Consider the following 26,843-nt stretch of genomic DNA (forward strand, 5'->3'; position numbering starts at 1 on the left):
ATTTGCATAAAAAAACGAATCTTATTTACAAAAAAGCTAAGCACAAAATAGTGCCAATGCTATGCAAAAAGGTGCCAAAGCTATGTATGAAAACATACCAAATCTAAGCATAAAAAGTATCAAACCTACGCACAAATAGTACCAAACCTTATAATAAAACAGTAAAAAACCTTTGCCAAAGCCTAATAATGAACAAGTACCAAACATATCCACAAAAAGTATCAAACCTAAGCATAAAAAGGTACTAAACTGACAATACAAAAAGTACTAAACCTAAGCCTGAAATAGTACCAAACCTATGAACAAAAATACCAAACCTACGCATGAAACAGTAAAAAACATATGCTCAAAAACTGCAAAACCTAAGCATAAAAACTAAACGTATGACCAATGACCAAAAACAATCAAAATCTATGCGCAAAAAGTATCAAATTTAAGCATGAAAAAGTGCTCGACCTATGTACAAAAAATACCAAAGCTTATAAGAAGAAGTACCAAAGCTATGAACAAAAAGTATCAAGCATGTTAAACAAACCTATGTAAAAAACATATACTGAAAACATTTGCCGAAGTTGTGTAACAAATATATTCATCACATGTCTATCTTCCAATTTTATGCGCACATATGTATACAAATCTATGTATAAACATGTATTTTGGACCAATGTTGTGTGCATTAATGGAAATTTACCAAAGCTATGTATAAACATGCATTTTGTAATAATATCTAATTCTTTTCCGGAATCATGTCTCCAGATTTCAGCAGAGTAGTAAAGAACGGGCGTTCTTATTTATCAAACGATCGTTGGGAAAACGGTATAATTAAGTTAATTTAAACTATTCACGAATGTTTGCTAAATATTTGAATTATAACATTACTTACTACCTTAATTGCACCATTTATATGTCAAAAAGAGCGTGAATGGTCATTGTGTATTAAATGATTTATCATGTAATGTCATGTTTTCTCTAGTTGCTTGAAATTAGTCCAACTTGTTGACGCTCTCAAATATTAAGCTACTTTTTATATTGGTAATATTTGGAGCCAAAGAATTTAGCCCATATAAAAAATATCTCTAAATTCTTTGCGCGTCTTATAAATAAGACTACTTGAAATCAGTCGGTTACAAATATTTATCATATTTATTTCGCTCGGTTGCCACTGCTGCTGGCTACGAAACGTCGGCCGAAAAGTTTCAATTTTTAACAATTTGCATTAGGGTTTGCTTGTATTGAGTAAATAAAAACATAAAGCACATACAAACAACAAACTCAAAATAGTATTGATCTTAAAAAAACTTGCGTGATTTTAATTTAATGAGCTGAAGATGTTTGTTGTGACCGATCGGCTAAGATTCATTACAATAGATTGTTGAGGATAGGCCTCAAGGTAAGGATAGGCCTCCAGTTATTGCAGCTAACAGAGTGGCGGCACAACTAAACAAAACTGTTTTAATACTCTTCCCTTGGTTCGTCATCCACGACCAACATAGTAATGGTTAGTTTGTATCAGTCATTTACTCAATTCAAGGAAAAACACCGGGCAAGATTATGGTCGTAATTAGAGGAAATAATTGGCATAATAGCCTTAGATCTCTGTGGCGAAAATATTCGATTAAAATGGAAAATAGTTATTTGTTATTCTGCGCTTTCCGCTTGCCTGTGAAAGTATCGAACTAGGAGAACAACTATTTTCATTTCACACGCACGCTTCTTAATTACCGTCGAACAACTTATCATTTTGTTGTGATGTTATCGATGTTCAGAGACAGTTTTATCTTTAGAACTGTTCTCCCAAAAGGCAGCTTTATTGCTCATGTATTCCCACAATTTTTTTTCTAAATTATCTTTAAATAGTTTGCTCTCATTATGTTTTATTTGGTATTTAATATTGTGATTTGCGAGAAATAAATCGATAAATATTAAAAATGAAAAAAACATCATTAAATAATCACAAATAAAGATTCTTAGGCTGAAACGCGTGAGGCAAATCCGAGCAGGTTAGAGTTCACTGCATTTTTCGAAGAATAGGTTGTAAAGCGAAACATGTCATATCTTTATTTTATATTTTATCATTTACCACTTATACCGAATAAAAGTATTAAAAACCCATACATATTTCGGTTGAATTCTATTTTTCGAGAACCAAACACGAATTAGTATATAATCAGAATATAATATTAGGGCCAATACCGCCCGAGATCAAACGCAGTACATGGTTGAAGTAATCAGTGGTTTTGTTTACGGGAAATTATTAGAGTATTTGTGGAGCATATTTTAACCTTATATAGTCGGTAATGGTATATCGACATTAAATTATGGCGTATACATTTTCCATTATTTTGGCAACCAGTGTCCAAAATATGCAAAATTGACAATTGGTCGATCTATGAGAAAATGCGGGAAAATGCGCTTTTGAATATTACATTATTTTTGAAAACTGGATGGGTTGAGTGAAACTATAATAAAACATTATGTAGAGACTATTTTATAAAACATGTTTGATGAACTTGTTTATGTGTATATGTGTTTAATTCACATATATAATGAATTTCCCTTCGACGGAAAAGGCAATAACAAAGCTACTATTTGCCCTATCACCGCCCCATATCGAGCTCAGGATCATGTCCAAAGATAACCAGTTGCTGATGGTGCTGTTTCTTCTGTCGAAGGTGATGCTCTATTCCAAGATTCCCTTGTTAATCGCGATCTTTACCTCAAATTGCACAACACTAATGACTATGGAATCTTTCCTTTACCATTACAAAGGCCTTTTCAAGTTTTTGGTAAGTTTACAAAATAAAAAAAGTTTTAGATTCGCAATTTTTCGTTGTATTTATGCTATTTGTGAGGGAACAGTAATACTGAACATTAACCATGCTCTAAAATATCCATTATACGCATCTTTTGACAATTTAAAAAACTGAAAATTATCAAGCGTTGCAACGCGAAACGAATGTATAATTTGTAGAGTTTTGTTGTTGACGTTATATTTTGTCAACCACGAAAAATGCTTTTATAAAGTATAAAATTCATCTCTCTTTCTATGAGCGCGGATGGCCGAGTTGTCTAAGCGATAGACTTTTACTCCAGGGATCAGTGTTTCGAGCCCAGTTGAGGGTTACTTTTTTTCTTTCATTAATTGTATTTTTGTTTTTGACTCGAGCTTTTTAAATCCAATGTTTACATTAAAGCCTATAATGACAAACTCCAATACATGTACATGCCAAAATCTGTGTAAAGGCTCCTTTGATAGTATGATGCGTGATAAGAAGTTAGCTTTTGATCCAGAGAACCCTTTGGGCAAAATTCTTTCTGTTTTAAATTTGTGTTCTGGTTAAAGACTTGAACTTGTTAGTTTCTTGCTTAAGTCTGTAACTTAAGACATTTGATGGAGCGCTTCAAAAATCAAAGTTCGAACATATATTTGATTAAATCTCTTTAATTTCCCCCGACAATAATGTAACAATTTGTATTTTATAAACCGTGTTTTCTGTAGCGAAATATTATAAATAACAGATGAATGTATCGACGACAGACAAGCGATATGACCTTTGTGCAATGGAGATCAACCCATGCATTTTAACAAAACGCATTATTGAATAAGCGGTTTTGAAATAACGTAGTGCAAAACTTTGATGGTACTATGTAGTAGGATCCGTTTCCATTTATTGCTCATGGTTCATTTATTGGTCCATTTTGCTAAGTTATTGGTTAAGAATGTTTTGCTGTTAATTCCTCTTAGCTCATGCTAAAAATACTTATTGTTGTTGAATTTGCCTTGCTGCCTTGGATATTACGTGCAGGTGAAGCGATTCTTTCACTTCTCTCTTATTGCATGCCTTAGGGCGGGTTATTTTTTTGCCATGTCAATGGACATACCTGATTCTTGTTTTTGTTAGGGCATGCTTTCTCTTATCTCTTTACTATGTGTATGTTTTAGTTGATACTTAATGATGTTTATCATGAGTGCAATATTATATATATATATATATATATATATATATATATATATATATATATATATATATATATATAGTTTTTTTAAATATAAATTTACAAGGCTGCGTTTCACAAAGATTAATCCAACTGGCAATCGCGTTGACACCTTTTTTCAATGAGTTTCATAAATGTGCAGAATAGTTGTTGTTGCATTGAGTATATTAATACTTTGCGTTGTTAAACCTCTTTAACCTTATTTTTTTTATAATTGTATATGAATACGTACTGTATGGGTTGATGGAGCTTATTTAGTAAATCGGCAGGCTGTTGAAAGTTCTTAATTTGTTACATCTAAAATAAATTATATCTACAATTTTCTCTGTCCAAGATCAACGCCAAGTAGTTGATGTTGATACATGAGCACGTTTTTTTTTACTGTCCAGCCACTTTTGTTACATCCCTGATCTCTTAGTGTCCAATTTGTATTGAAAAATAAACATGCATAGATTTGTAAATTTCTACTTCAGTGTCAAGCTTGTGTTACTGTTCATTAAAGCCATTCTGTTTAGACTGGTCTGAAATGTTTCCAATCTACACAAGAAATGCATATTTTTCATGGAATTGCTATGTCTGGTTGTTAAAAATATTTATTTGAGTTTGTTATCCCTCACATATACATTCAGATCACTATCCAAATATTTATAAATCAAAATGCTTATATTGAACGTGCTCTCATGCAGACGCTTGCCTGTGTACCGAAATCCCAGAAGTTACTATTAGCGATAAATAACACTTCTTCAGTGGTATTTATAGATATTTTTATATTTATATTTATGAAAATATGAACACATTAGTTTTTCAGTTGGCTATGACACAATATAGCGATTTATAACTGGGATTTCGTTAAGTTTAACGCTCTTTCCAAAGCCGAGTGAGTACTAAAATCCCCCATGTCAATAAATAATTATTCATAAAGGTGATATTAATCATATTGCAAATATGACATGTATCAATAATCATACCACTATAGTCATTTTCTGAAATAAATGAACGTTCTATAACGTGGATTGCGGTAATTCTGCATATTAAAGCTTCCAATCGCAGACCCTCGCGCGGGTGCTGAAATCCTCAAGGTAATTTCGTGTAAAGCTGGTATTATTTATAAGTTACACATCTACAGTGGCAATTATTTGTTTATGGAAATATTAACACAACATTGTTACACTTGTTTCTGACAAAAAATAGCGATTTAAAACCATCCATTTCTAGTATGCGGAGCCAGTAAAATAACATTTTTGTTAGAGTGGAGTGTAGCCGTAAAAGTATTTTCCCCTGAAAAAAAGAACTCTTCATTTTTGTGGTTAACATATATTTTCATTAATTTGACGTTCCAACGGCAATAAAATGCCGCTGCACGAAACACTTTACTCCAGTGACAAGAATGTTGTCGTACTTGATATTGGGACAGCTTACACAAAGTAAGATCAGCATGCCCATTAAAAAACTTTTTAATTTGGTGGTGCACATATGTAATAGTACCCGGATTAGTTCTGGCTTCCATAACTTTAAATGTCGCTTTTTATGATTTTTGACTGGCGCGACTTTATAGTTATGGACCAACCCCATTAGGAAAGTCAACCAGAAATTCCCGAAAAGTTGACAGTTAACAAAGACCGGTCCAAAACAGCTTTTAAATGCAGTTGTTGGCCCAAATCAACCACTTGATTGGAAAGATTGACATTTTTCACATTTAACTGATATATTCTTTCACAAAAAACTATCTTAAACATTTAAAATGTATCTATTCTGCTCATACATATCGAGAAAAACAGCGATGTGACAGACTTTCTTGAAATGCGAATCTCCCGAGATTTCACGGTCATATGACGTTATTTCTATTTTTAGTAACAAACCATGTGCTCAAGTGTTTTCAAATTCAGAATGACATTTCCCGGTATTTTAATTATTCTGGCTTATTTTGTAAACAAATTGTAGTGTCAATACAAAGTCAAAGTAAATATTATATAAAACTACCTGATTCACAATGAAATCAGTCTTATAATCCACCAGACGTAAGTTGTTAATCACAAATAATAGATTTCAGAAAACGAAAGTAATGTTTACAATTTCAGCATAAAATGTCACGGTTTATCCGAAAGTATCCAAATGAAAACTCGTCACGTGACAAAGCAACAATGGCGTCAAAATTGTGAATTTCAGACTGATGAGAGTTATTTTCATCTAATGTAAGATGCATTTGAAACATCTGAACCTTAAAACATTCCTCGATGCAGTAATTTATATTCATTCACTAATATATGTAGAAATGTATCCAAGAAAATGAGCTTTCTTTGATTTATAGCGTGACATAAATATGTTACGACTCTGGTTGACTTTCGATACGGGGTTAGCTTCAGCGTACAGGTCTGTCAATACTATATAAACTGTACGCTGAAGTTTCTTTAGCTATACCCGGATATGTTTTTCTTCGTGTGAATTTTACAAGAAACGAGGTATATCGTATAGTATCGATTTAAATTCTGAAACCAGGGATGAGAGGAAATATTATTATCTCGTGGTGCAGCCACGAGTGAAAATATTTATTTTGTATGATAGCTGGGTATTAAAACTCAATTATCTAAGAGCAACTTTTCCATTTTTTATAATAATTAATATTCAAAATGGTTTAAGTTTTCAATGTTGAAGGAATCACATTATGACATGAAAATAATGGCATAAAAGGTGTTTCAATTTGTCGAAAAAGTTGTCCCCAATAAAATGTTGCTGTAAATAGCTTGGACTAAGTTGTAAATAATATAAATTATATAATGACACATTTTCAGTTTTAACAAACATCAATGTCACCATGTAGAAGCAAAACTCCATTCTGGTGATTAAAATCTAAGATAACTATTGTTAACTTATAAGCATAGGATACATTTATTATACAATAACTTCATTTCTACTCATTAACTATTGTAAACATTGTTGACAGTTCTAGTTGGGTTGTACAAATGTATGACATTATAAAAAAAAAACTTAACTTGCAGAGTGCGAAATCTTCCTTCCGAACAAGATCTTCATTTGTTGAAAAAAGCAACTCTCTGTCCCTATTCATTGAAAAATTCATCTCTAATTGAGGACAGACAGTGTTTTAAAGTTCAGAAATCAAATCAGGAATAGTTAGAAGTTTCTGTGCTGTAATTCAGCCTCGTTTTGAAATAAATGGTACCCACATTTAGATATAACAAAAGATGCATTATTTTAAAATTTTCATCAACCTTTTAAATTAAAAATCAATATATTGAAAACAAAATCATTACCATATTATTTAGAAAAATTGAAAAACCCAGCAATATCACTGATTTTAATTCTAATGAGTTTGTGCCTAACCAAACGTGAAGCAGATGCTGTGATGTCAGAGATAATCGTAAACAAAAGGCTGATTAGTGATCTGAAAATGCTTGAACATGCTCCATGTATGGTCCATGTGCATTGTGTGGAACATTGTCTAACTCTGGCCTGCTCTGATGCAGCTAAAGATGTACCATATCTACATGTAACGCACTACAAAAACACACTTAAAAACTTGTATGTGCATGTCAATGGATCAGATGTAAGGCAATTCAAACTAGAAGCTTTACAGGAAATAATGAACGAGCCAACACTCCGGTTGAAAGACCCAATCAGCATCAGATGGCTGTCAATGGAGGGTGCTGTGAAGACAATCCAGCAGTGTTATGGAAGCATTGTTGCTTATCTGCAGTCCAATGAAGGCAGATATACTGTTGGGGATGATATTGCAGAAGGACTGTTGAAAGAGGTCACACACTTCAAATTTTCAGTGTTTACTGCCATCTTATCTGACATTCTAAGTGTAATTCAACTTCAGTCTGACTTGTTGGACTGAAGCCAGTTGATGCCGTTGAAAGAAGCAGCCATTGGAAAACTGAAATAACAACGTCAGGCAGCAAACATTTCTACACAGGTGTATAACTATCTCATTCTATTGAAAAGAACCAGAATGCATGGTTGAAGTCTGCATACATTGATTGTGTGGTTGACAACCTACAGAAACGTCTGTCATGTGATAAGACACCAACATTGAATGCCTTCAAGTTGTTTGAGCCCAAGAACGTCGACTTGGTAACTAAAGAAGAAGAGGATACCAGCATTCAGGTGCTGGTTTAACATTTTAATGTTGATGCAGATACTCTACGACTGGAATATGCTGGCACGAAATTGTTACTGAAGGGATCCTATAACAAGCTGACATTTCAGCAACTTATAAAGGTCCTCATCAACCTTCACAATATGGACTCTGTGCAAAACTTTGTAAAATAGGAATGTGCATTCCAGTGAGTAGTGTTGTCTGTGAGAGAGGATTTAGTCTGCATGTGTATTCCAGTGAGTAGTGTTGTCTGTGAGAGAGGATTTAGTCTGCATGTGTATTCCAGTGAGTAGTGTTGTCTGTGAGAGAGGATTTAGTCTGCATGTGTATTCCAGTGAGTAGTGTTGTCTGTGAGAGAGGATTTAGTCTGCATGTGTATTCCAGTGAGTAGTGTTGTCTGTGAGAGAGGATTTAGTCTGCATGTGTATTCCAGTGAGTAGTGTTGTCTGTGAGAGAGGATTTAGTCTGCATGTGTATTCCAGTGAGTAGTGTTGTCTGTGAGAGAGGATTTAGTCTGCATGTGTATTCCAGTGAGTAGTGTTGTCTGTGAGAGAGGATTAAGTCTGCATGTGTATTCCAGTGAGTAGTGTTGTCTGTGAGAGAGGATTTAGTCTGCATGTGTATTCCAGTGAGTAGTGTTGTCTGTGAGAGAGGATTTAGTCTGCATGTGTATTCCAGTGAGTAGTGTTGTCTGTGAGAGAGGATTTAGTCTGCATGTGTATTCCAGTGAGTAGTGTTGTCTGTGAGAGAGGATTAAGTCTGCATGTGTATTCCAGTGAGTAGTGTTGTCTGTGAGAGAGGATTTAGTCTGCATGTGTATTCCAGTGAGTAGTGTTGTCTGTGAGAGAGGATTTAGTCTGCATGTGTATTCCAGTGAGTAGTGTTGTCTGTGAGAGAGGATTTAGTCTGCATGTGTATTCCAGTGAGTAGTGTTGTCTGTGAGAGAGGATTAAGTCTGCATGTGTATTCCAGTGAGTAGTGTTGTCTGTGAGAGAGGATTTAGTCTGCATGTGTATTCCAGTGAGTAGTGTTGTCTGTGAGAGAGGATTTAGTCTGCATGTGTATTCCAGTGAGTAGTGTTGTCTGTGAGAGAGGATTTAGTCTGCATGTGTATTCCAGTGAGTAGTGTTGTCTGTGAGAGGGGATTAAGTCTGCATGTGTATTCCAGTGAGTAGTGTTGCCTGCGAGAGAGGAATAAGTCTGCATGTGTATTCCAGTGAGTAGTGTTGTCTGCAAGAGAGGAATAAGTCTGCATGTGTATTCCAGTGAGTAGTGTTGTCTGTGAGAGAGGATTAAGTCTGCATGTGTATTCCAGTGAGTAGTGTTGTCTGCAAGAGAGGATTTAGTCTGCATGTGTATTCCAGTGAGTAGTGTTGTCTGTGAGAGAGGATTTAGTCTGCATGTGTATTCCAGTGAGTAGTGTTGTCTGTGATAGAGGAATAAGTCTGCATGTGTATTCCAGTGAGTAGTGTTGTCTGTGAGAGAGGATTAAGTTTGCATGTGTATTCCAGTGAGTAGTGTTGTCTGTGAGAGAGGAATAAGTCTGCATGTGTATTCCAGTGAGTAGTGTTGTCTGTGAGAGAGGTATAAGTCTGCATGTGTATTCCAGTGAGTAGTGTTGTCTGTGAGAGAGAAATAAGTCTGCATGTGTATTCCAGTGAGTAGTGTTGTCTGTGAGAGAGGAATAAGTCTGCATGTGTATTCCAGTGAGTAGTGTTGTCTGTGAGAGAGGAATAAGTCTGCATGTGTATTCCAGTGAGTAGTGTTGTCTGCAAGAGAGGAATAAGTCTGCATGTGTATTCCAGTGAGTAGTGTTGTCTGTGAGAGAGGATTAAGTCTGCATGTGTATTCCAGTGAGTAGTGTTGTCTGCAAGAGAGGATTTAGTCTGCATGTGTATTCCAGTGAGTAGTGTTGTCTGTGAGAGAGGATTTAGTCTGCATGTGTATTCCAGTGAGTAGTGTTGTCTGTGAGAGAGGAATAAGTCTGCATGTGTATTCCAGTGAGTAGTGTTGTCTGTGAGAGAGGATTAAGTCTGCATGTGTATTCCAGTGAGTAGTGTTGTCTGTGAGAGAGGAATAAGTCTGCATGTGTATTCCAGTGAGTAGTGTTGTCTGTGAGAGAGGAATAAGTCTGCATGTGTATTCCAGTGAGTAGTGTTGTCTGTGAGAGAGGAATAAGTCTGCATGTGTATTCCAGTGAGTAGTGTTGTCTGTGAGAGAGGAATAAGTCTGCATGTGTATTCCAGTGAGTAGTCTTGTCTGTGAGAGAGGAATAAGTCTGCATGTGTATTCCAGTGAGTAGTGTTGTCTGTGAGAGAGGAATAAGTCTGCATGTGTATTCCAGTGAGTAGTGTTGCCTGCGAGAGAGGAATAAGTCTGCATGTGCATTCCAGTGAGTAGTGTTGCCTGCGAGAGAGGAATAAGTCTGCATGTGTATTCCAGTGAGTAGTGTTGTCTGTGAGAGCGGATTAAGTCTGCATGTGTATTCCAGTGAGTAGTGTTGCCTGCGAGAGAGGAATAAGTCTGCATGTGTATTCCAGTGAGTAGTGTTGTCTGCAAGAGAGGAATAAGTCTGCATGTGTATTCCAGTGAGTAGTGTTGTCTGTGAGAGAGGATTAAGTCTGCATGTGTATTCCAGTGAGTAGTGTTGTCTGCAAGAGAGGATTTAGTCTGCATGTGTATTCCAGTGAGTAGTGTTGTCTGTGAGAGAGGATTAAGTCTGCATGTGTATTCCAGTGAGTAGTGTTGTCTGTGAGAGAGGATTTAGTCTGCATGTGTATTCCAGTGAGTAGTGTTGTCTGTGAGAGAGGATTAAGTCTGTATGTGTATTCCAGTGAGTAGTGTTGTCTGTGAGAGAGGAATAAGTCTGCATGTGTATTCCAGTGAGTAGTGTTGTCTGTGAGAGAGGAATAAGTCTGCATGTGTATTCCAGTGAGTAGTGTTGTCTGTGAGAGAGGATTTAGTCTGCATGTGCATTCCAGTGAGTAGTGTTGTCTGTGAGAGAGGAATAAGTCTGCATGAGTATTCCAGTGAGTAGTGTTGTCTGTGAGAGAGGATTAAGTCTGCATGTGTATTCCAGTGAGTAGTGTTGTCTGTGAGAGAGGAATAAGTCTGCATGTGCATTCCAGTGAGTAGTGTTGTCTGTGAGAGAGGAATAAGTCTGCATGTGTATTCCAGTGAGTAGTGTTGCCTGCAAGAGAGGATTAAGTCTGCATGTGCATTCCAGTGAGTAGTGTTGTCTGTGAGAGAGGAATAAGTCTGCATGTGTATTCCAGTGAGTAGTGTTGTCTGTGAGAGAGGAATAAGTCTGCATGAGTATTCCAGTGAGTAGTGTTGTCTGTGAGAGAGGAATAAGTCTGCATGTGCATTCCAGTGAGTAGTGTTGTCTGTGAGAGAGGAATAAGTCTGCATGTGTATTCCAGTGAGTAGTGTTGTCTGTGAGAGAGGAATAAGTCTGCATGTGTATTCCAGTGAGTAGTGTTGTCTGTGAGAGAGGAATAAGTCTGCATGTGCATTCCAGTGAGTAGTGTTGTCTGTGAGAGAGGAATAAGTCTGCATGTGTATTCCAGTGAGTAGTGTTGTCTGTGAGAGAGGAATAAGTCTGCATGTGTATTCCAGTGAGTAGTGTTGCCTGTGAGAGAGGAATAAGTCTGCATGTGTATTCCAGTGAGTAGTGTTGTCTGTGAGAGAGGAATAAGTCTGCATGTGCATTCCAGTGAGTAATGTTGTCTGTGAGAGAGGAATAAGTCTGCATGTGTATTCCAGTGAGTAGTGTTGTCTGTGAGAGAGGAATAAGTCTGCATGTGTATTCCAGTGAGTAGTGTTGCCTGTGAGAGAGGAATAAGTCTGCATGTGTATTCCAGTGAGTAGTGTTGTCTGTGAGAGAGGAATAAGTCTGCATGTGCATTCCAGTGAGTAGTGTTGTCTGTGAGAGAGGATTTAGTCTGCATGTGTATTCCAGTGAGTAGTGTTGTCTGTGAGAGAGGATTTAGTCTGCATGTGTATTCCAGTGAGTAGTGTTGCCTGCAAGAGAGGATTTAGTCTGCATGTGTATTCCAGTGAGTAGTGTTGCCTGCAAGAGAGGATTTAGTCTGCATGTGTATTCCAGTGAGTAGTGTTGCCTGCAAGAGAGGATTAAGTCTGCATGTGTATTCCAGTGAGTAGTGTTGTCTGTGAGAGAGGAATAAGTCTGCATGTGTATTCCAGTGAGTAGTGTTGTCTGTGAGAGAGGAATAAGTCTGCATGTGTATTCCAGTGAGTAGTGTTGTCTGTGAGAGAGGAATAAGTCTGCATGTGTATTCCAGTGAGTAGTGTTGCCTGTGAGAGAGGAATAAGTCTGCATGTGTATTCCAGTGAGTAGTGTTGTCTGTGAGAGAGGAATAAGTCTGCATGTGCATTCCAGTGAGTAGTGTTGTCTGTGAGAGAGGATTTAGTCTGCATGTGTATTCCAGTGAGTAGTGTTGTCTGTGAGAGAGGATTTAGTCTGCATGTGTATTCCAGTGAGTAGTGTTGCCTGCAAGAGAGGATTTAGTCTGCATGTGTATTCCAGTGAGTAGTGTTGCCTGCAAGAGAGGATTTAGTCTGCATGTGTATTCCAGTGAGTAGTGTTGCCTGCAAGAGAGGATTTAGTCTGCATGTGTATTCCAGTGAGTAGTGTTGCCTGCGAGAGAGGAATAAGTCTGCATGTGTATTCCAGTGAGTAGTGTTGCCTGCAAGAGAGGATTTAGTCTGCAGAACAGGATTAAAGTGAAATCACGCACATCTCTAAACCTTGAAAACCTTCAAAACCTGATGAAAATTTCTACTGAACCTGACCTTGATAGCTTTCCCTACAATCGCGCCATCAAGCACTGGAGAACACAGAAGAAGAGGAGACTTGCCCGTCTGTACCAGCACACTGACTCAAAGGACAATAAGTAAAATGTTTAGAAGAGACTCAAAGCGTAATGTATTATTCTTTATGCTTGTTCTAGCAACAATCCAGTGACTGTAATGATGTTTCTACTAATTTGAAGAACAACGACTTGTTTTGCTGTTTGAAATATAATTTTATTAATGGTGATACAATTTGAAATGTCTGTTAAATATTATTAACTTAAGCTATTAACTTTGATATAATTGTATCAAACAGTCTACATGTATGTCTGTATTATTATGCATTGTGCGATTCATTTTGACTTTTTGTTGTTGACTATTTTAATTGCTTGTGAATAAAGAAAAAGAAAATATGAAAGTTACAATTTATGAATGTATTTTATTCTATCGAGTTAACTTATATCAGATCTACATTTGTGTGCTGAATATATCCCTTTGAGAAAATTATATAAGACAGAAAGAATAGTGTATTTGATGTGTTTAAAGTAAATACAACACATACATCATTTAGACAAAAGATCAACTAGAATATTTAAGAAATGAATATGTATCAGTGAAAATGTCACATGGATAAGGATAATACATAGTGACCATGTAATGTCAGACATAGTTTAATTATTACGACAATCATTACATTATTCTCTTCATATTTTCTTTGCGAAAACAAAAATTAATGTATACTACATATATAAAGTATGTTATCGGTTTTTAAAAGCAATTTAAACCAAAAGTAGCTCGTTTTCTGAACAATATTTTGTTTGAGCTCTTATAGAGTTTGATAAACTTGCACATATTTGGGCAATGTCTATGAAACTTTGGGATTTATGTATGCCTCAAATCAGCATAATAACGGCTTATTATGACTTTTAGATGCGGCATTGCGGGTGAGATGTGTCCACGATGCATTGTACCCTCGCATTTGAAAAATGAGAAAACAGGAAAGGTAATAGCTTTGAACTGTAATGGGAAATTGGGTAAAAGTGCATAAAGTGTCGTCTTATATCAGCATTTCTCTGAGGCTAATCTGGGACATTTTATGAAAATGCATTAAGAACCTTTTTTCCAAAGCGAGGCTAAATTATCCCCCCCCCCCTCCATTTAAAGGAACCCGTTTTTCAAATTATTGCCATAGATTCAAAAAAGTAAATGGTTAATTTTTAGATTCAGCAAAATAACACCTGGAACATGAAATATAGTTTAAAACAGACTTGTAAATGAGCTATCATCAGTTAAATTCCAGAGAAATAACTATGCTTGTAAATGCAACACAATTGTACAATATGGAAAGACATTTTTGATTTGATTGTTTAAAAATATAGAAATTGCACCAAGTGTTTACATAAACTGAAAACTGCTGTCCCAGAATTGCCAAGCGGTTATTATGTTGCATGTTTCTGCTGCTGGGTTGCAGGTTCAGAAGCTATGGGACTTCAAGACTGAGACCGAGCTCTATGAGAATCTCAAGGACTTCCTCTTCAATCTGTACTTCAGGTAAGATGTGCAAATAAAGTAAGGTGGCTTACATTAACGAAGCCTCTTTTTAAGGAAACTGGGCTTAATGCATGTGCGTAAAGTGTAGACTGCACAGGCTTATCAGGGATGACAGTTTTCGCCTACACTGAAATTTTGTTTAGATGAGACCTACTTTAAAAGAAAAATTCCATAAAAGTGAAAAGTGTTGTCCCTGAAAAGGCCTATCTGGGAGGATATTTTACGCACATGCATTAAAACCCCTTTTCCCAGAACTCAGCTAAACGTATCTTAAGATAAGATTACTCCCTGTTTTGGTAAACTATCAAAGAATTTCAAAAATACAGTCATAGAGGTTTCATGTCAGACAAGTTTGAAGAAAAACTAAGTGAACTTTCTTAAGGAATACATGTTTCCCTGAATAAAATAGCTTATAAGCACTTATTTGTATAGTATCTTAAACAAGCCTTACATTTCAGAACTCAACATTAACTTTAAATGCACTGGTCCGATATGGACAAGTGCATTAAAATTTCACATATACCAACCAAATAGGTCCTTGTACTGAAATTTGAATGTAACTTAAATTATAAATATAATATTAGTTTTCATTAATTGTACAAGGTAAGTCTCAAGTAATATTTTATGAGAAGTTTTATTTTAAAAAACATTTGTAAATATACCAATACTAGAAATTTGTCACCGTATGTTGTTCCTAAGCATTTCAATATAATTAACACAAACCATTGTTGAAATGACTGACATTGTAAACTTAATAATTATTTAGCTCAAAATAATGATACCAACTCTGCCGTATATAAGCAGTAATAATTTAACATTGATTAATATTGTTTGTGCAGACAAACACATTAGTGTATTTACAAAAGGAAATGAATAGAATTTCGGAAATAGTATCAAATGTGAATAATTAATTTATTTAAAACAACAACAACTGACATACATATAGCGCATGGGAGAATAAAATGTGTCATAAAATAGGAGGGAAGTAACCACACTGGGGAATTGAATGAATTATATGATTTATCTCCCTTGTGAACAGTATGTTATAATGATTTGTTTAAGTATCAGAATACCTTGCGCTTTATAGTTCAATTGTCAAAATTATGTCTTGAAAGGAAATTTCAGCCAAATTGCTGGATTTTTGTAAAGCTGGGTTCCCACTGCCGATCAGATCAACTCGATCAAGCCCGACCATTGGTCGGGCTTCCTACCCGATATTTTTGACATGTCAAAAAATATCGAGTAGCAGTCGAGTAGGAAATGGATCGAGAGGCGCTCGGGAAGTGGTCGTGTATTAGTCGCGTAGAAGATCGTGAAGCAATCGTGTGTCTATCGGATTGACATCTTTTACACGATCTGTACCCGATCCGCTCGACCTCTACCCGAATTAATTTAGATCGCAACACGATCCATTCGATCTCTATTTGATTTGATGTACAGATTTACTAGACTGCTACCCGACGGCTACTCGACCGTACAAGATCACTTCCTGATTGCTATTCGACCATACACGAGCTCTGTATCCGCTCCGCTTGACCTCTACCCAAGTTATTTTAGATCGCTTTTAACAACTGTAGTACTACCATCAAGATCTGGTGGTGTGAAGATCTGGTGGCGATCGAGCTGAGGTCCACTTGGTCGAGCTGAGATCGTAAAGGGCTTGGTATAGGTCGAGATGATCGAGCGGAAATCGGAAAGATGGTTGAGTGAACGTCGTGAATGAGTCGTGGGTTATTGACAAGAGGTCGAGAAGAAGTCGTTTATACCCTTTTTAGTCGAGCTTGGTCGGGTTTGGTCAGGAAATTTCGGTGATCGGGATGATCGAGTTGATCGGATCGGCAGTGGGAACCCACCTTTACTGATTAAATTGCTAATGCATTTTGGAGGAAAAAATATCTTCAATTTTGTTCTCTTGTCTCATTGGAGCGGCAGATTCATTTATTACTTGTCTGGACCTATATTTTGGTTCTCTCGGAGAATCAGACTACTGTTAATGTTGAACCATGAATTAATAATACTGTATTTCAAATTTTTGTTGAAGTTACTACTTTTGTCATATAATTTCATAAATGTACAATTTTATGAGCAAAACTTTCAAAATCCGTGGCTTAGAAGTTCAGGCCTGCAGCTTTCAAAAGTGAGTCTGACTCTTGGAGAACGGAGCTAAATGCATAAAGTATCCTCCCTATTAGCCTTTGAAGTCCGCACAGGCTAATCTGGGATGACACTATGCACATTCATTAAGCCCCATTTTCCCAGAGGTGGGCAAGTTCATGCAAGGCCTGAGGTAATAGGGGCATGAAGAGTTTAAGGGGACTCTTTCAAATAAGAAACATCATCTCTCTTTGAAAGAAAGATCTTTCACACTATGTATTATTTTTTAATTATGCATAAAATACTCTTATTCATTGATAATTATGTCAAAAACTGGACACAGATTACAAATCATTAAAAATGAAAATGTCTAATTTGAATCACTTTGTATCAATGACAAAATGCTCTTCCCTAAAATTGATAGCTTATAAATTAAATTTTCCTTTAAATCAAATTTAACTTTTAGTCAATCATTGCCGTTAATTTATCTGTTTTCTGGTAATTATATCATATGTATCTTCTCAAACGTTTGCTCCAAACAATTGAATATGAGCACAAAAAGATCATACCACCTTTCAGATGTTTTGATCTAAACAAGTTTTCACCCGTTTACTAATACTGCCTTTCAGACATTTGCTTATGATGTTTTGTACCCAAACAAATTATAAGCACTAAAATGATTCTATGTTTCAGACATTTGTTGATGAACCCTAAAGACCGCCGTATGGTGGTGTGTGAGTCCCTGCTCTGTCCTGCTGCGTTCAGGGAGACACTGGCAAGGGTCCTCTTCAAACACTTTGAGGTATGGAATTGGACTCATTTAGAACATGGAAGAGCTTGTTTGAACACTAAGAGATCCTCGTTCTGGGAAATCTGGGCCTAATTCATGTGCGTAAAGTGTTGTCCCAGACTAGACTGTGAAGTCTGCACATGCTTATCAGGGATGACACTTTCCTCTTTGGGATTTTGTTAATGAGGCATAGCGCAGCACCCTGCTCTTTTCCTTGCAGCAATATGGAAGATATTGCCTTCATAACCCCATAAACAAAAAATAAGGGTGAATATTTAGCCAGTCTGCCTGATTTGTGTATCTGTTTATTTGTTGAGGTTGGCTTGATAAATAAAATAATTTTTGGTACATGTGTGGTCAACAATGTTCTATTTATTTTCCATATTTGCAGGTGGGGTCAGTGATGTTCTATTTATTTTCCATGTTCACAGGTGGGGTCTGTGATGTTCTCTCCAGGTCACCTCACTACCCTTCTCACACTGGGCACGTACACAGCTCTTGTTATGGACGTGGGATACACTGAGACCCTCGTTGTACCTGTATCCTTCATATGTACATTATTACACAGTTTTCCATGTTCATGTAATTGGTGCAGCGTGTTGCATCTGTGTTGATGCAAATTGTTTTAAAAAAGAAAGCAACAAGTAATTTTCCAAATTGTTCATGCAACAACAAAATGAAGAAAAACACAATTCAATTAACAGAATTGACATGTTTTCTTAAGACAAGGAATAATTACGTGTAGCTATGATGGTTAAACCACCCAATGGGCTGCACAAAAAGTAGTCCTGATCTTAAGTGCAGTTTATTGAAATAAAGATCTGATTCCAGTAGCAAAACATGTTAGCCTCCGTCTGGGAAATGGCGCATAATGCAATAGTCCGGGCTAATCAGGGACAAAACTGTCTGCTTTTATGGTATTTTTTTACAGGAAGTCTTTTCTTACACAGGGGTGTCAAAGTTCAGGGTTATTCCTTATATCAGGATTTTGGCCCTGAAGGACAAATTTTGATATTGATATAAATCAGAGGATTTCTTGGAATTTTAAGATTATTATCAAAAAATGTCAGCTTAAACACAAATTATTTTACTTAAACATAACGTTTACAAAGTTATAACCAATTAGTTAACAAAGGTAAATGAATTATTAACCCTTTTTTTGCTCTGGTCCCCAAACGATAAGTTTATTTTCAGGATTTTAGATTTTGGCCAATTGACACCCCTGTTACAGTAGTAAACCATGTTAAGGCAGAAAGTGTCGTCCCAGATTATTCTGGGCAGACTGTTAAGGCTTATCTGGGACAACACTTTACACACATGCATTAAACCCCATTTTCCCAGAGTGTGTTTCACATGTTTTCAGTGTTATCATGATTTATTTCCCAGTACTTATTTTTCCATAAATTTCAAATACTGCTGCAATATGTATTTTTAAATATTTGAGAAATAAACAAAAGCTTGTACTTGAATGAACTCTTTATCTTAAAGAATTCCATGCATTCGCAGGATAATGAAGGATATAAAATGCCAGTCTGTTTGATGGATGTTAAAAATGCTTGCACCTTTGCAGCTCTGTTAACATCTAGGGCCTGTAATCACCCTGAACATACGTGGCATTTGTAATTTGTCTTGTAACAGTTTATTTGTTGATGCATATTTTGTGGGAATGTTTATACATTCAACCAGTGTTTAGAAAGCAAATATAGAAGGATATCAGTAGTGAGTAACCTACGCTGGCTTCAAATATCATAGACCCAGTTTTGCAAGGTGCATATAATATTTAAGTATAAATTATTGTCAGTTTTCACCCAGCTGTTTCTGTCTTATGAAACACTTTAGTGTGCAAATTTTTTACTCCAGTCTGAAATCCTATCCTAATTCAAAAGGCTTACGGTTACTCTGCAATATAACTATTAGGTCGACGACTGGCTGTGTCATATCGAACCCTGTGTGTCTTTAACCTTCTATCCCTGCAATGGAGGCCAATGCACCAAGTGTTAGGTCATATAGTAATTAATTTGCTCACCAAATGTATCTGAGCGTTTTTGTAAAGGAATACAAAACAATTCTGGTTGAAAAAACTATAGCATAATAAATAATAAAATTTCAGCTGTTATTTTGTGATTATAATAAGATAGTTATCAATTATTTTATATTCTTGTTCAGTAATGAATTCCTGACCTTGAGTGAAAATGATTAAACAAATATATTGCTCATGGAGCTTGTTTAAATTGCAGGAATATTTGTGAGATTGTGCAATATATTTTCATGCCACCCCATAGAAAAAGTATTGCTTTGCACCTGTTTGTTGGTTGGTTAGACAGTATATAGCTCTGTCAGATGTAGACCATTCTTTAGAAGCATTGACCTTCAATCATGCACATTGGTATTTTGGTTAACTTAACAATTTGTAAGGATAGATAGAAGCACTTAGATTTTGATGTCCACATGTCAATGTTTACGGTCACAGGGGCAAGTCACAGTTAATTATTTACCGCACTATATTTTGATAATGCTTTAACTTATTATAATGCAAAATGGTATACTGGTTTCTTTGGAGAGCGGTAAGACACCTATTAAATTTGAGGTCACTAGGTTATAGTGTCAAGGTTAAATTGGCTTGTATCATGATATTAGTTTCCTAGAGAAATTGGTCAACTGGTTACTTGGGAAGAAAAAATGCATTTTGTTTTTTGTGTCACCAGGTTAAAGCTCAAAATCACATGGGAGCAAAGAAAGATGCCTATTGATCTGGAGGGCAAGGGGTCAATAATTAAGGTCACATGGGGTTGTTTTACATACATTGTTTCCATACAATATCTAGATAATTCTTAGTCATGAAGAAAGATGTCCCTATTGATTGATACGACTGATATAAGTATATAGGGAACCGCTTTGGCTTATTGCAACAAATCGACGGAATGCATACCTGCAATATTCATGTTAGTGCATACAAATGATCCAATCTTTTCAAATGTAATAATGAAAGCAGAACTATTTTAAGTTTAGTATGTTTTGATGGTAATTGGAAAACTCATGGTCTAATAATAGATTTTCACATCCATGACTTTATACTAACCCTTTATCAGAATCAGCAGTTTTGTTATTGCCTTAAAGACTGTGATAAATCAGATATTATTTTCATAATCATTCTGTCCATTAGAGTCCTTGACATTGGCCAGGTGTATGAAGGTATCCCAGTTCTGAAGGCAGTACAAGCCCTACCTCTGGCTGGACAGGCAGTACACAGGTATGCGGGACATTCATTGCCTTTCAAATTTCTTACATTGATTGTGTATGTTTTTATGCCCCTGGTAGGGTGGCAAATAGCAGTTGAACTGTCTGTCAGTCCGTCTGTCAGTCAGTCTGTCTGTCCGTCCGAAAACGTTAACATTTCCCATAAATTTTGCAATATTGAAGATAGCAACTTGATATTTGGCATGCATGTGTATCTCATGGAGCTGCACATTTTGAGTGGTGGAAGTTGAAGGTCAAGGTCATCCTTCAAGGTCAAAGGTCAAATACATGGCTTCAAAGTGGCGCAGAAGGGGGCTTTGTGTTTCTGACAAACACATCTCTTGTTCTCTACTGAAGTGATTTTTCTCAAAAACATAACTAAATGATTAATCGATATTGAGCACTCAATATTGACCACTTATCCTTACATTTTTGTTTTAATGGTTACTGTTGCTGACACAAGTTTTCAAATTTTGTTTAATTTCAGTTGTAATATAATCAATATTTTAAACAGTATTGCTTATTTGGTTGAAATATGTACATTTGGATATAAGATTCAGCAGTTAAAGTTTAAACTTTTCCAAGGGAAAGACCCTCAATAGTGTTGTAGAACTTAAGGTCTAACCCTTTTTGCATTATGTATTTATGGACCAAATGTATAAATTTGCATAAATGTCATGCTTTTGGAAATAAAATATGTTTAAAGTTAATAAGACTCAGCACAGGTCTTCATTAATTTTATTATGAAACCCACACAGCAACACGGACTGTATTCTCCAACCCATTCTGAGACTTTAAAGAGACCTTTTCACAGATTTTGTCATGTATTGAAGTTTGTCATTAAATGCTTTATATTGATCAATGTTAACATTTGATATAAAAAGCTCCAGTAAAAAAACTAGAATAAAATTAAAGAAAGAAAACATAGGAACCCTTAACTGGGCTCGTACCACTGACCCCTTTAGTAAAAGTCTATCGCTTAGACCACTCAGCCATCCGTGCTTAAACAATTAACATTGTATTTTAAACTCTATATAAGCAATCCTCGTAGTATTACAAATATTACAACAACAACAGAACTCTCCAAATTATTCAATCGTTTTGCGTTGCAATGCTTTATAATTTTCAGGTTTTTAAATCGACAAATGATGCATATAAAAGATAATTAAGAGCATGGTAAATGTTCAGTATTACTGTTTCCTCACAAATAACATAACTGCAATGAACATTTGTGAATCTGATTTAAAAAAAATAATTTTGCCAATTTACTAAAATGTGAAAAGGCCCCTTTTAGAATTAAAAACAAACATACTTAGACTCAAGAAAAGTGCTACAGGGTTTACAGAAATGCAGGCTCCCACAGGTGTGCGTATGCCATTATTAAAGTAATCTAAATGAAGTACAAGGTGAACAGAAGTGGTTAAGAACAAGTCAGACTCAAAACTAAAGCAATTCTATTTAATTAAATTCTAAAGAAAAGTCTTTATTCTTAGTCTTAAGTCTAAGAATAGATTATAGTTCAGTGAATATGGGTACTGGCAAGCTGGCTCAGTTGGTTGAGCCCTGGACTATGAGTAAATGAATCGCAGGTTTGATTCCTGACTTGGTCATTATGAACTGAGTCTCGTTCTGATAAAACTGGGCTCTAAAGTGCATGAGTGTAAAGTGCCCTCCAGATTAATATGAATTTTAGTTGAAAATTGCAAAAAATGAGAAAAATTAAATTAACGAACAAAAATGAAAAATACTATTTTCAAAAACAAAACTTCTTATTGTAAGTATGGTGATGTTTAACTTCCTGCCATGTCACGCTGCAGGCGTATCCGTGAGATGTTGGTGGCAGACGGCAAGGTGAAGTGTGGACAGCAGGAGATGCCTGTCTCCCTGAAGCTTGGTATGTGCAAGTAGCGAAGTGGGTAGGGTGTCTGCCTAGCGTTGTGAAAGTCTTGGGTTCGATTCCCACTCTGGGACCGTTTTCTGTATCTTTTAGCACTGCATGTTTTGGTTTTAATTATCTTGGAAATGGACTTGATAATGCCTTAATAAGCCTTAAGGCTTTCAATCAAATAAAGCTTAAATACATAGGTTTAAACTAAACTCATTTAAAATTGAACACTGAGAAAGGGTTGGAGGTGAATATTTTTTTTATCTGAATTATCTCTTAAATCACAACCCTGGCACTTATTACATTTTCAATTGAAATCTTATTTTAAGACTTTTTTATAGTAATAGTACAGGAATTTAAGCTCGCTTGGTGAAGATGCTAATCTTGGTGACAGAGGAAAATATAATTTGAGCCGGAAAGGTTACTTTACGGTAAAGGTGAAACAAATATTCTACCAACGTATGCATTGTCATAATTTTAATGATATGTGTACTACACAGATTTAAGCAGTAAATATTGTGATTGTTTTCAAGTAACCCGCCTGCATTTCTGTGAAAACATGCACATTTACAACAAAATCAAAAGTATCTAGTTAAGAATATATGTAATAAATTACACAATATCTACCTGCTGTGCACATTAACCCTTTATCACTTAGATAGGTATTTAACCCTTTACTACTTAGTTACGTATTTAACCCTTTACCACTTAGATACATATTTAACCCTTTACCACTTAGATACATATTTAACCCTTTACCACTTAGATACGTATTTAACCCTTTACCACTTAGATATGTATTTAACCCTTTACCACTTATATATGTATTTAACCCTTTACCACTTAGATACGTATTTAACCCTTTACCACTTAGATACGTATTTAACCCTTTACCACTTAGATACGTATTTAACCCTTTACCACTTAGATACGTAATTAACCCTTTACCACTTAGATACGTATTTTGACTCATTTGTAGTCCCTTAGAAATGTAAATTTAATTAAAGAGCGTTTTTACTAGATTCAAGTTTTAAAGGCTTCATTTCCAACCCTTAGATACTGGTAAGCAGCAAACAGCATTAAACAAGAACAGACTGCGAGTTACTCACGGGCTGTTCTGGTTTAATGCTGTTTGCACAATGCCTTTTTCACTTTGGTTCTGAGTGGGAAAGGGTAAATACATAACTGCATTACATCACTAGTCCAATCTCACGCACACTCTGTTTACTAACTATAAATACTTCTACAAGATGTTACATTTAAATACAAAGTTTCCCATGGTTGTTTAAGCAGGATTTAAGTTTTTTTAATTGGATTTCAACACATTTGATTGATTTTCAGTGCAAACTTGTTACAAACAAAATTCCTCAACGAGTTATTTTAATGCTAATGTATTTCAGAATTTCTCACAGATGAAGTCATTGAAGATATAAAAGGTGAGCAGAAAAATTTACTATATTTACCTATATTTATATTTATATACTTTTTACAGTATACTGCACCTGAATTACACAAAAAAGTAAAAAGTTTTGTTTGTATTTGAGAGTACTATAACAGTTTTGGATAGCAAAACATAAATGTAAAATATGTGTATGCTGTTGCTTATACGTAATAATAGTTTTAAATTTGGAGTCATTTCTGCTTTTTAGCTCATTGAGCCCAAAGTGCCCTGCATCGGGTGTGGTCCGTTGTGTGTCTTCCACTTCAGCTCGTTACCATTCTAGATACCTCATTTATGACTCAATCTTGATAAAACTTGGTCGGAATGTTTATCTCAACAATATCTAGACCAAGAGAATATATGCGTCATGTGCATCCAAAAACTAGGTCACCAGGTCAAAGCTGATGAAACCTTGTTGTATGTGTAGAGGTCACATTAATGACTCAATCTTGATGAAACTTGTACAGAATGATCATCTTGCCAAATCTAGAGGCAGTGTGATTCTGGATCATGTGTGTTTAAACACATTCACCAGGTCAAAATCTTATAAAACAAGAGATGTGTTCGTCAGAAACACAATGCCCCCTATTGCGCCGCTTTGAAACAATTTTTTTTTTGACCTTTGACCTTGAAGGATGACCTTGACCTTGAACTTCCACCACTCACAATGTGCAGCTTCATTTTTTTTTTACCTTTGACCTTCAAGGATGACCTTGACTTTGAACTTCCACCACTCAAAATGTGTAGCTTCATGAGATACACATGCATGCCAAATATCAAGTTGATATCTTCAATATTGAAAAAGTTATGGCCAATGTTAAAGTTTTCGAACGGACAGATGCCATATATTTTACATTTGACCTTGAAGAATGACCTTGACCTTCACCTTTTACCACTCAAAATGTGCAGCTCCGTGAGATGCACATGCATGCCAAATATCAAGTTTCTATCTTCAATAATGCAAAAGTTATGGCCAACATTAAAGTTTTCTTTCGGACGGCTGGACAGACTGACATACATACATACTGACATACACACATACTGACATACTGACTGACGGACAGTTCAACTGCTATATGCCACCCTACCGGGGGCATAAAAAACATGTTTCCACACTGGAGGCCATGTAAATGACTCATCTTGGTCAAAATGTATATCTTTACATTATCTTGGACAAGTTCAAAGCTGGATCGCGTGCATCATTAAACTAGGTTACCAAGTCAAATCTTAGAAACACCTTGTTACCATTCCAGAGAATCTTGATGAAACTTCGTTAAAATGTTGAATGTGCCAATATCTAGGCTTGTATGAATCTGGGTCCTGTTGATCAAAAATCTAGGTCTGCAGGTTAATAAAAAAAAAACAAAATATTATTGTTATCACACTAGAAGCCATATCTATGACTCAACCTTCGTCAGAATGTTTATCTAAACAAAGTCTACGCAAAATATGAATCTGGGTCAATAAGGGTCAAACGCTATGTCACCAGGTCAAGTCTTTGGCAATCCGTGTACCATAAACTCAGGTTAGTGCTTTGGGGCCATCATTACCCTCTTGTTTATTGCTTACAGTGCAAGTTGATATTAATCAAGTTAGAGCCAAAACAGTGAGGTTTTGTTTTTGCACTGAGTATTTTCAGTGAGGTGCTGTTTTGCTATGTGTATTTTCAGTGAGGTGCTGTTTTTGCTCTGTGTATTTTCAGTGAGGTTTTGTTTTTGCACTGAGTATTTTCAGTGAGGTGCTGTTTTGCTCTGAGTATTTTCAGTGAGGTGCTGTTTTGCTCTGTGTATTTTCAGTGAGGTGCGGTTGTTGCTCTGTGTATTTACAGTGAGGTGCTGTTTTTGCACTGAGTATTTTCAGTGAGGGGCTGTTTTTGCTCTGTGTATTTTCAGTGAGGTGCAGTGTTTGCGCTGTGTATTTTCAGTGAGGTTTTTTTTTTGCAGTGCAAGTTGATATTAATCAAATTAGAGCCAAAATAGTATGATTGCTCTGTGTATTTTCAGTAAGGTTTTGTTTTTGCACTGAGTATTTTCAGTGAGGTGCTGTTTTGCTCTGTGTATTTTCAGTGAGGTGCTATTTTTGCTCTGTGTATTTTCAGTGAGGTTTTGTTTTTGCAATGAGTATTTTCAGTGAGGTGCTGTTTTGCTCTGAGTATTTTCAGTGAGGTGCTGTTTTGCTCTGTGTATTTTCAGTGAGGTGCTGTTTTTGCTCTGTGTATTTACAGTGAGGTGCTGTTTTTGCACTGTGTATTTTCAGTGAGGTGCTGTTTTTGCTCTGTGTATTTTCAGTGAGGTGCAGTGTTTGCTCTGTGTATTTTCAGTGAGGTTTTGTTTTTTGCAATGCAAATTGATATTAATCAAATGAGAGCCAAAATAGTATGATTGCTCTGTGTATTTTCAGGGAGGTTTTGTTTTTGATCTAAGTATTTTCAGTGAGGTGCTGTTTTTCTCTGAGTATTTTCAGTGAGGTGCTGTTTTTGCTCTGTGTATTTTCAATGAGGTTTTGTTTTTGCACTGAGTATTTTCAGTGAGGTGCTGTTTTGCTCTGTGTATTTTCAGTGAGGTGCTGTTTTTTGCTCTGTGTATTTACAGTGAGGTGCTGTTTTTGCAATGAGTATTTTCAGTGAGGTGCTGGTTTTGCACTGAGTATTTTCATTGAGGTGCTGTTTTTGCTCTGTGTATTTTTAGTGAGGTGCAGTTTTTGCTCTGTGTATTTTCAGTGAGGTGCAGTTTTTGCTCTGTGTATTTTCAGTGAGATGCTGTTTTACTACGAAACTTGAAAGGGCTGAAAAAATCCATGCAGTGAACATAAAAGGGGAAGATCCTAGTAATGTAAGTTGGTTCTTTGTTCCAATAACATTTTGCATTATAATTGTAATTAAATTGTATTGAATGTGTAAAATTTAATACATGTAATA

At 35.9% G+C, this 26,843-nt stretch overlaps 1 protein-coding gene across 2 annotated transcripts in view; it reads left to right on the forward strand.

Moving 5' to 3' along the window:
* Window positions 1–5,268: 5,268 nt before the first annotated feature.
* Window positions 5,269–26,843, forward strand: part of LOC127871285 (actin-related protein 10-like) — a 30,239-nt gene continuing 8,664 nt past the window's right edge. Inside the window, exons 1-9 of one of the 2 annotated variants that reach the window (XM_052414053.1) lie at window positions 5,269–5,420; window positions 13,859–13,931; window positions 14,400–14,479; window positions 17,267–17,375; window positions 17,795–17,902; window positions 20,546–20,613; window positions 22,418–22,494; window positions 23,886–23,921; window positions 26,678–26,757. In XM_052414053.1, coding sequence (XP_052270013.1) covers window positions 5,347–5,420; window positions 13,859–13,931; window positions 14,400–14,479; window positions 17,267–17,375; window positions 17,795–17,902; window positions 20,546–20,613; window positions 22,418–22,494; window positions 23,886–23,921; window positions 26,678–26,757 — 705 coding nt within the window. In that variant the 5' untranslated portion in view covers window positions 5,269–5,346. Of the gene's footprint in view, window positions 5,421–12,597; window positions 13,030–13,858; window positions 13,932–14,399; window positions 14,480–17,266; window positions 17,376–17,794; window positions 17,903–20,545; window positions 20,614–22,417; window positions 22,495–23,885; window positions 23,922–26,677; window positions 26,758–26,843 lie in introns of those variants that run through there. The other variant, XM_052414052.1, reaches the window with a different exon arrangement.

Source organism: Dreissena polymorpha, chromosome 3 (genome assembly GCF_020536995.1).
Source record: "Dreissena polymorpha isolate Duluth1 chromosome 3, UMN_Dpol_1.0, whole genome shotgun sequence".
NCBI classification, from domain to species: domain Eukaryota; kingdom Metazoa; phylum Mollusca; class Bivalvia; order Myida; family Dreissenidae; genus Dreissena; species Dreissena polymorpha.